The sequence below is a fragment of the Juglans regia genome, chromosome 11 (assembly GCF_001411555.2).
Source record: "Juglans regia cultivar Chandler chromosome 11, Walnut 2.0, whole genome shotgun sequence".
Taxonomy (NCBI): domain Eukaryota; kingdom Viridiplantae; phylum Streptophyta; class Magnoliopsida; order Fagales; family Juglandaceae; genus Juglans; species Juglans regia.
In genome coordinates this window covers 24,935,516-24,946,903 of record NC_049911.1, presented here as the reverse complement: position 1 = coordinate 24,946,903, position 11,388 = coordinate 24,935,516, and the positions used below count along the sequence as shown (strand labels likewise).

General features: G+C 31.5%; 1 protein-coding gene across 1 annotated transcript; it reads right to left on the bottom strand.

The window, feature by feature from the left end:
• Nucleotides 1–457: 457 nt before the first annotated feature.
• LOC108994117 (exopolygalacturonase clone GBGE184-like) lies at nucleotides 458–2,626 on the bottom strand. Its single transcript, XM_018969213.1, has 5 exons — nucleotides 2,441–2,626; nucleotides 1,795–2,103; nucleotides 1,380–1,669; nucleotides 817–1,033; nucleotides 458–694 (listed from the first exon to the last, which is right to left on the bottom strand). The coding sequence occupies exons 1-5, from the start codon at nucleotides 2,624–2,626 to the stop codon at nucleotides 458–460; spliced, it is 1,239 nt and encodes a 412-aa protein (XP_018824758.1).
• Nucleotides 2,627–11,388: the final 8,762 nt, after the last annotated feature.

Genomic DNA, 11,388 nt, shown 5'->3' with positions numbered 1-11,388 from the left:
GGGCTTTTATATTCCAAATTAACTAGCAGCTAGGATCGGATCTCTTCAGGAATATGATCGATGTTTCTTAATTAATAATTAAATTTTCTGGAGACTTTTAAATAAGTGACCTCTCATGCATGCATGTATAACAAAAAATCATGAAAATGTTGTATGGAGATCAATTCAGAAAATTGTTATAGATTGAAGCGTTATTACGTCCGCATGCAGCCAGTACTACGATCGACATTCAGCCAGTAATTTAATTCTCTTTCTTCTTTATTTTCTGAGAACGCATACATCAAGTACTAGAATACAACGTCTTGTAAAGAAGATATTCTCCCAGGAAAAAAAAAAAAAAAAAGTTATGATCTGTCTCTAACCATGCATGCATGCAAGCTTCTAGCTATTACATCGACATGACCGACCCAGTAGTACTGCCCAGCGGTAAACCGTATAAAAGGCACAAGCAAGCTAGCTAAACATCACAAGCTGGTGGATTCTGTTTTCCTCCGAAGGTAATCTTTGCATTGGAGCATGAGGATGAAACGGTGTCCGATTTTGAACTCTTTCCCATGAATTGCAAATCGATGTCTGTCATCTCAATCCCCGTGCACGGCGCCTCTGAGCTGCACAATATTGACACTGCCATAGGTGAAATCGAGGTGCCCTTAATGTTCGTGTAACGGACGTTGCTAATCTTCACTTGGGATGGCTGCAATGCGGTCAACATGAAAATGAAATATATATTATAATCCGAATCATTATTTTGTTTTTCTTTTCTTTTCAAAAGGAGAGATTGAGTTTGCAGTAGTAATTATAAGGTGTATATATTACCTCTTTTTTACTGGAACCGTAGTTCTGATCAATAATAATGGGGTTTTTAACTGAATCCATAGTTATGTCCTCAAAAGCAATGCTCGAGGCTTTGCTTGGAGGAGAGCCCGGCCAGGTTTTGATCCTTACACCGTTCGTGGTGCCTTTCAGTGTGCAACCAGTCACGGAAATCCCACTCACATCCTCCTCGTCCTTATATTTGCCAAGGCTGCCAACACTGCAGGATAGAAAACCAAAAGAAAAACGCCCTATTAACACAAGCATTTAAGATTAATGTCGTGATAAATCTCAATACCTAGCTGTTGAATTATCCGTTGTTGATTCAGAAATTTAAAAAGATGAAAAAAACTGTGAAATTAAGTAATTAACCATGAATATCTTAACAAGACCAATGCATCTATATATATATATATATATATATATAGGAAATGACATTAATTACTAGATCGATGCTTGTAATTTTAGGAAAATGTTAAGCTTTCTACAATTTATAATATAATTGTAAAGCATATGCAATAAAACTTGTGATAATTCTGCATCACTCAGAATGAGATTTTGTATACCTTATGCCATGTCCGGGGCCACAAACAATGTTTTGAATGGAGACTTGAGTTGCCCCTTGTCCAATGGAAACGCAATCATCACCGGTTCCAATTTGGCTGTTAGATACACTGACGAGATTGGACCTGCTGATATGCATGCCATCCGTGTTCGGGCTATCACCTGGCGCAGTTATGGTAAGGTCGTGGGCTGTAAAGTTGTCGCAATTAACAAGGTGCGTGTGGAACGATTTGCTATTCAGAGAAGTTATCTCATGAACTATGGCGTTTTTCACCGCCATGAATTTAATTGACTGCAGCATGCATCAAACATAACAAAATCATATAAATATATATATATATATACATATACATATTTATATAAGCAGTACCCTGTTCATATATATATAAGAAAATCTAAAGGGTTTTGGTAGGTTACGCTCGGGAGAAGTTGACAGTCTGAGCTATCTTTACAGTCATTGTACTTCCACACAGCCGCGCCTTGACCATCGAAAGTTCCTCCGCCATTGACTATCAAACCATCGATGTGTTCAAAGGAAAACCATTCAGGAGAACTATAGTCACTAATATCAGTTGTTGCTTTAATAGTTCCTTGAACTTCAACAGTCATGAAGCCTTTGCATGGCCCTTGAAACACGACTGGCCCTGCCATATATGTCCCTGTGGGAATGGAAAGCTTAGCCGAGCCACCAGATTTACATGCTGCAACCCATGCCTTCACAAATGCCTGAATCATATAATTCACAAAACAATATAGGTCACAAAACAATACATATTTTGAATTGGGCTGCAAAATATATTTATAACTTCGGTGCTAATTTTAATAACAGTACATAAAAGCATATATATATATATATACACACACAAAGATATATATAGAGATCACCCTTTATAGAATGTTACAGCTAGTTTTGAGCCTAAGCACGCACCGCAGGTTTGTCCAAGGTGTTTGAAATGGTAACCACAAGGCCGTTTTCCTCACCCATAAATGTTATCGTCCTCTTATAAATTAAATCATAATAATATGTAATAAAAGTTGAACGTGTTTTGAAGTTTGAACTCACCATGGCATCATCGGCCTTACCATCTGCCTTTGCACCGTAGGATGTGACATCGAAAACTCCGGAATCACCTTCGCCAAGGCCACGACGTGACGTAGCTTCGGCCATAAAATTAGAGAGCAAAGCTAATATTAATCCTAGGGCGAGAATGGCCACCTTTGCTTGAAATCTTTCTGTGATGACCGCCATATTAAAACCACTGCAGCTACCTAGCTGGTCTATGTCTCTAAATGTATATTAAGCTAGCTAGCGATCAAGGCTCAAGGCTTTGGGACTTATGCAATGTCTTCATTTAAGCTAAGTTATATATACCTTCAGTAATCTGTTACCAACTTAACTATCTTTAGCAGATTCAACTGAAATGATCAGTAGTGAACGATCATTTAGAGATCAGTAGTTACTAGTTAATTAGTTTCTCCATGACAGTGCATTCCTTTCCCAATATTAGTAACCTTTCTGCTCCCATAATGAGGATCTCTGGGTTCATATGTAAATGTCCATTACAGCCACCAAATTGGGAAACAGAATTTTACCCAAAAAGATTTCCGGCAGGATGGCCTTCTTCTTCTTCTTCTTCTTCTTCTTCTTCTTCTTCTTCTTTTTTTTTTTTTTTTAAATAATTTGGATATCAATTAATTAATTAATACACGATTTCAGGATTTTGCATTGCAATCCTACATACTGATTACTAATTTTTCTGTAATTATATGAATGAATGCCGGCCATTAATTATTCGCAATTTTTTTAAGAAGTTTTTAATTAAAGAGAGTTTTAAAAATATAAATTTGATGACTCCAAGGAGGTTTTATTTATAAAAACAATATTCGATATGATTCTAAACTTTGGAGGGCAGTCCATTAAAATAAAAAAGAAACTATATATGAATAGAAGATCCAGTCCGACAACGTACGCGCGTACATGGTGCATTAATTCTTGATTTATGCTTCTGCCCACGTACATGAAATTTAAGAGAATATAATGGTCCGACTTTCCAAGCGGAAATGGGCTTTCGACACGGAACCAGAACTTCATTTTTCGCTCTTTTGACTCGAAAAAGTACTGGAAAAAGGAAAATCCATGAAAAAATTACTGTACATATATGACAGATTTATCCGTTCATTTTATTAATGTATGAAAATAAAACCAACTCGACAAATCACCGTCTCGCACTACAGACAAATAGATTTTTGTAGTTATTTAATTGTAATAAAAAGATTATTTGTGATTAAAATAAATTTATTTTAATTATAAATAATTATTTTATTAAAATTAAATAATCACAAATAAATAATTTTCTTATTATATCGTAGGCCACCAATATCATATGATTGGACCCCTGGCCACCTCTAGACGTACGTTACTCATATATCCATGATCGGTCCATATATATATATCCTCAATGATCTCCTTCCCCAGCACTTGATTATATATATATATATATATATATATACACATTATTAAAGGGCAAACACGTGCACGTGTGCCCAATTGCAAAAATATGAAAAGCATTTTTAAAATAAGAATTTTTTGTGAAAATATGTAATAATAAAAAATAGATTAATATATATATGATTATGAAATGTAGTAGTTTTGTCTATGTTTTAAGATTTTCTTACTGATCATAAAAAATATCACATATATTATCTACAGAATATCTATGACTATAACATAAGAATTTTTCACAAACACAATTATAACTACACAATTTTCTATTGCAGATCCAAAAGCGACTATTGAAGTTGATGTGTTATCACTATATATACCTTTCTAAGTAAACTTGATATATAAAAATAGTAAATAAATTATTATTTATTGATATTAGCAATTACTATATTCTAATTATAATATAAAAATTTTTAATTTCAGAATATGAGAAAAAATGTTTATCTTGATTGTGAAGTCTCTATTTTTTGCCACTATAACATAAAACATTCTCATTTTTTTCATATTCAGTTGTTTTGTTGCAATTTTTATATAATATGTAATAAAATGGTTGATGAAATAAAATTTAAATATATGCACAATCTAAAATTTAAAACACAAATACGGAATTTATGAATACATTATTCTTCAAAAAGTAAGTATGGCAAAATATTTTAAGTTTTTGGTTTCACTCTTTTCTCTAGATTCCAATCTTTATCTCGATTGTGATAACATTTGAAATTTTCTATATCGTCGAGTATCCCTATGATAGCTTGGTCAATTGTCTCAAGGTGATCCGAGATGGAGGTCTTGGGTGAGCTTATAATCATCTTAGGCACGATCTTTTCCGGAAGAATTGCTGTCGTTTTGCATTTTTCATCGGGATTTTGTAATCTTATTATAACTTTTACCATTACAAATGAGAAATGGTAGCAAAAATTATCACAACGAAATTTCGAAAAATTTTAACAAGTAAACAAATAACGTACCACAGATATCATATGCATATAAAAGTAAATACAAATAAATGTATAGACATGTATGCATGACATAAGGCTTTGAGTGTATGCATCATGAACTTTTCTTATAAAAATAATACTTCACATCTTATTTTTAAACCACCTTTTTTTTCTTTTATTTTTCTTTTTGCAACTATAAATGGACATATTTATGTCTATAGTTTTAGGATTTTTTTTATTCTTTATAATACATATTTTATACATAATTTGCATAATGTTTATAATTATAATACAACGACTTACAAGAATCAACTCATAACTTTGAGATGTATGCGATCCACTTTTATAATCGTCGAGCATCCTAACGTAAGTATCAAAGTAGTTGAATGGGTTTTATTTTTTTATCTTCGTTGTGCCTATTCACACCAGAGTTTGACAGGTTGGCTGAATGAATAGTCACATACATTTTAGATGTAAAGTGTATGATATGGCTACATAACCATTAATTCAGTCAACTTGTCAAACTTTTGGTGTGAATAGGCACGACGAAGACCAGGAGCAAAACTCATTTAGCTGCTTTGATATTTAGGTTGGGATGTTCGATGATTATAAAAGTCGATCGTATATATGTCAAAATTCTGATTTGATTCTTGCAAGTCGTTGTATCATAGTTATAAACATTATGCAAATCATGTGTATAATATGTATTGTAAATAATAAAAAAAATCCTAAAAATATAGACATAAATCTGTCCATTTATAGTTAAAATTTATGTGTTATGATTATCAAGTAGTTAATTCGAATCCTGAGCTGGAAATTTTCAGACTCAATCGAATCAGAAGTAAACAGTTCATAAAGTTCGTCTGAAAGTTGATTACAACTCAACATTATTGTCCCCGTCAGTACAATAGAAGTCGTTTGGCTCATTATAAAATCTTTTTGCTCCACAATATTGACATGAAATAACTGATGGCAAATGATATGTCTCCAAAAATATAATTTTCAATACTTGTCTAAAACAATTATTAGCTGTTGAAATACTGACAATACTGTTCGAGACAGAGGTCCTTAGCCTTGGTAGAACAGAAACATTTCTATCTATAGTATTGTCAGAACCGTGAGTGTTTGAAGAAGATCCATTCTCTTATAGAAACAATTTCATCACCCCTTGAAGTTTAAGATAAATTATGATGAGATATTGTTTCTATTTGATTTCTCTTATTTTGATTTTCTTTCAACTCAGCATACCTATCTCTCCTCTTTCGACGTATTTCTTCTCTCTTCTCCTCCGATTGAGCACCATATCAATATTTTTTTGTAGCGTTATTTCCATATTCTTCGTAATTTAATTTTAAAGAATGTTAGATAGAAATTAATAGGAAAGTTTTAATAAATTTGTATGTTGAAAATACACTCGATTGAGTCAATTACACCATCTATGTTGAAAATAGGATCTTGCATGCAGTAACCAGCTGGTTGCTGAAATTTAACCATGCATATATGTATAAATATAGTAATATGATGATATTAGTAGTACTACAAACTCATGCATGCAGTTCACTTTACACAACCGTGCTATGCCCTATTTTTTCTCTTTTAACTTGTCTGGCCATAAGTTATTGGTATAGAGAGAGAGAGAGAGAGAGAGAGAGATTTGCTAAGTTATACTGCACTTTAATTAATACTAACACGGATTCTGATTACAAGGGAGATTACTACTAACAACAGGCACTTAGAAGATCACTGACATCTTAATTTGCCATTAATCCTGCAGGCCGTTCCATATTATATCTTTGTACGTATTCATTCTTCAAGGATCGATACAAACCAACACATGAGGGACTTTTAACCATAACTATGTATAACCTAATTAATTAATAAATTACTTACGAAAAGGTGATGGGGGTATCTTGTTGCGATAGTCAACAATCAAAACAGCATCAAACATTTTGGCTGCTTGATAGCAATCAATGGCCGCTTTGGTATGATTAATTGTAGTAGCATGAGATGGAAGTACTGGATGCAGCAGTACTGGACGATGCTGATGATGGTTGTGTGGGGGCGGCCTTTTCTTACGCCCCAAGCACTCATCCAGCAGCGCAAACGCTTCATTTCCAATTGCCTCAAGCTCAGTCGAAGTTGCCATCTCAACCCAAGTACTACGTACGTACGTACTACTTCTCTCTCTTCACTAAGAACTTAAGGAATATTTACTGTTAACAAGTAATTACTAGTACTGTACGTGCTGCACAAAGGCCATGGACGCTTAGCTTTTTATAGTCATGATATTAATTTTCTTTGAACTTTTTGCATCATCTTATCTGTACATGATGCAACATGGCTATCCATATTGCTATCCATATTGTCATAGAAAACGAATAAATTTGCTTTCGGTGGTGGCTTTGCAAAACGTAACTTTCTTATCCATATATATCTAAAAAGTAAAGTAGTGCTGGCGACGACCGATTGAGGTGTGCAGGCAACTCTTAATAATTAATTTCTTAGTTTGTGTAAGTTGGTCTATCATCATCATCTACTACTTAGTGATCAGATGTCTTTTCCTTACCAAACAAAACGATCGAGATGAAGGCATTGAGAAATGTAATGTATTTACTATTCTTATATTCCAACTAATATTGACTATTTTTATCTTTTTATTTAAACATCAATATATTTATATTTAAATATATAAAATAATAAAAATGACAGATCACATGTTAATGTATAATATAGAATATGATAAATAGATTTTTTTTTTTTAATAATATTTAACATGATATCTGTATGATCCGCAATCTGAGGATGCCAGATGGGAGGTGGACATGATCAGGAGCTGATGAGGGGTGGCAACAATAATTGATCGAGGAATGTTCCGAAAAGATCCTTTTTTTTTTTAAATTTTTTTGTTTGTCGTAGCTTTTTTGCCTCGGCAGTACTATATGGAGCTTTATCCAAGCCGGCCAGTGATCAGCTGAAAAAGATCGTTCATGCAAATGGATAAGATCAGTTCCGCGACATTTTGGATCATATCGATATCCATGCACTGATTAATTCCATGATGTTCCCCTCCCCTAGCTCCACTGCATGCATGTGCTTAAGATTTGAGTCCTGCTGAATATGATCATCATGTATTCATGCATGTTAGACTTAAAAGTGTGTATAAGATTAGATCATATCAGCGCCAGTGGTGGACCCACCTTGTACTATGGGAGGGTCATGCCCCCCAAAACTTTTTGAAATAATAAAATAACTTCATAGATTTTATACATAATTCTTTAAATATAGAAAATAATCTCTGAAAAAATTTTATAATCTCTATATGCTCTCTAAAATTTTTTAAAATTTTAATATATATATTTTTTTTTATAGTCCCAAAATTTTGTTTAATTCCTATATATTATCTATTTTTAAGGATGTGGTTTCTCCAAAATTAAAATTAAGTTTAGTAGAAATAATAAACTTATTAATATAGATCCCAAAATTTTTTGTTATACAATATTGAATTTCTAGCTTAATATGAAATCTAAAATGAAAATACAAGAAAAATTATTTAAGGTAGATGATCTATATGAAAAATAATTTGTAATTATGTTTTTATGATTTTTCATTCTCTTTTTAATTTACAAGAGAAAAAAATGATGTTTGCAATACTATAATCATGATGTGCAAGTTCCGCTTACTCACTTTCAAAAAAGTAGATAAATCTAGGACCTATAGAAAAAAAAATTATTTTTTAATAGTAGAATTTTTTTTTTTTCAAAATGAGTGCGTAGAGCTTACACACTCTAAAATTATATTTAGCATTATTCTTTACGTAAATGTATCACATAGTAGAAAAACTAACCCTCCCTCGACACAATTACTGATTCCGCCACTAGTATCAGCAATATATAACGTTGAAATTAAGCTCATGAATACTCTTAGAACATGAAGAGAACGTGGTATTCTCATCCTATTACAACAAGTTTGTATCAGTAATTTATTTACTGTAAGTATCAGTTTAATTCGGTATCTCTTCTTATTTAGAATCACTTTATATATAAAAAAAGGAAAATGATTTATATAAAATATTTTTTACAATACATTTCATAATAATATATTAAATGAAGAATAATTTTATAAAATACTTTATAAAAATATTTTTATCTTACAATATTATTTTAAAATATATTGTGAAAATATGCTCTAAGATGAAACCTGATCATCAGGTGCCATTTTAAAAAATCTATAACGTGTATATGAAGAGTACGTACGTACGTAGTACTCTAGCTAGCTAGCTAGGTCACTCAAAAAAAATAAAAACGAGAAAAAAATATTCTTATTCCAAGTCAAATTGCGTGCAGTACGAGGACACTGTTCAAATTTACTTTACAGATTCTTCTTAAATTTGGTCATGTCATCCACAGTTATTCGATCGGAGAGATTCCTGCATATCAATATAGGCTATAGCAAACAATCCTAAATACCATTCCTACAGAATTTCTTATCGAAAATTTTCACCGAATTGCATTTTATTTTATTTTTACTTAATAATTTAATAAGTGTTTTTAAATGAATTTTTTATTTTTTTATATATTTTTAAAAATATTTAAAATGTTTAAAAAAATAATTAAAAAAAAAATTTACTTTTCAATGAAAGAATCCTGTGTGGGCGTAGCAGTTCCCATCAATTAATATCTCATAACTTTTTACTAGATTCGGTCCTAAGCATATACATCATTAACGTCGACCAAAAGAGAATCGGCCGTTTCAGTTGATTACGCTATATATATTATATATAACTTTTCTGATCAGAGAAATATATATTTGATAAATACTAATTGCGGCAGCTTTAATTAAAATGTGATCTAAATTAATACTTTTAATAATCAAGTTGATCAGGAAATGCATGCATTCTAATTAATCGGAAGACGACGTCGTACAGTTATATATATATATATATAAAAGCTCCAAATAATTAATAAAATATAAATTCGCATTTAAATTCTTTTATTTAAAACACAACCTACATGCATGCATGTTGAATAACATATATATATACCTCATGTATTTTTCAATATCACTTATACATTGGATGGAAAGTTGTGTTGGGTCTCGAACTTGGCATCGTGTTCAAGAACATGATCATCTTGAGTATTCCAACTTAAAAACTTTGACACGAATATTAAAAAAGTGAGAAAATTACTGATTCTGAATGAATTCCCTAGCTCTCTTATAAAGTCTTAAGCTAGCTAGAAATGTCCTCCAGCCTGCCTTCCATTGGATTCTTCTTCTTTAGCTAGCGTGTTTGATTGATATTTATTCCCTTGCACTACATGACCAATCTAAAGGTCGTGCTTTTAGACGACCCTTAAGGCACACCTGCCTCGAGATTGAACGTGCATGTCGCTATCAGCTTACTGATCAATATTATCATGTTTAATTTGAACCTTATAATAATTTCATTTTTGAATTCTAATCTTTTTTTATGATTAATGCATGCATGTGATCTGTCACATCAATAATGTTAATATTGAATTTTTAATCATGGATGGTCTGATAAATTATTAGCCCTAATAATACATACAAACATTTAATTTTTACCGAATTTGAAGACGTACAACAAATATATAGAAGATCAAGAAATTATTATCCTAATTTTGTTCAATGAATATGTTGCTTTTTTTTTTTTTGTCCTAATCCGGAGAATGATATTTCTGGCCGGCCCTAAAGGCCAAGGTAATGAAAGTTTTTTGTCTCTCTTGTAATTGGGCAAAAGAATAGCTAAAGGTTGGAATTACAATGATTTATGAGATAATTATTAAACATATATATATATATATATTAATTAAGATCTTTGTTAATCCTTACACCTTAGGACTACAGAAGAAGGCCAGCAGAGACTAGATAAGCCTATCCATTAATCTAATTTATATTATAATAATATTATTCATTATCTTAATTTTTATTATTATTTTATTATTTTATAATATGATATTATTAGATAATTAAAGATTATTTATTATATTTTAATTATAAATTTATTATTTAATGTCACATTATAAGATGATAAAAAGATAATAAAAAAATAAATAATGAATTGATTAACACTTTATATTATATTGGAGGAAACGATAATGATCGCTTTAGAAATCAGTAGGCGTTTGACGGTAATATTTAGTGGTGGACCCAAATTAATTAATTTTTAAATCTAGCGCAGACAGAGGCGAGAAATCGCTGTCCAGACTCCAGAAGTTTGGTCTAAACAAAAGATCTAAGAAGAAGAAGAAGATATTATCCGGATTTGATTCATGGGTAGTACAGAAACCATATCTTCCAAGTTGAAACAACCATGGGCCGAGGCAGTAAGCCGAAACCAGAGCATCGATCTACTCGTTGCTATGTTGATCTTTTCATTTGTTTACTATATTTGGGTACTAAGAACATATATATAAATTCAGAAAATAACTTTGGCTTGCAATATTTGTTGGAACTTCCTCCTTTTAAAGAGGATATATACGTATCTCTCGCTAAATGGATTTATTCTTCATTTCAATGTTGTTAAGATAAGATGAGAAAAAATGAAAAATT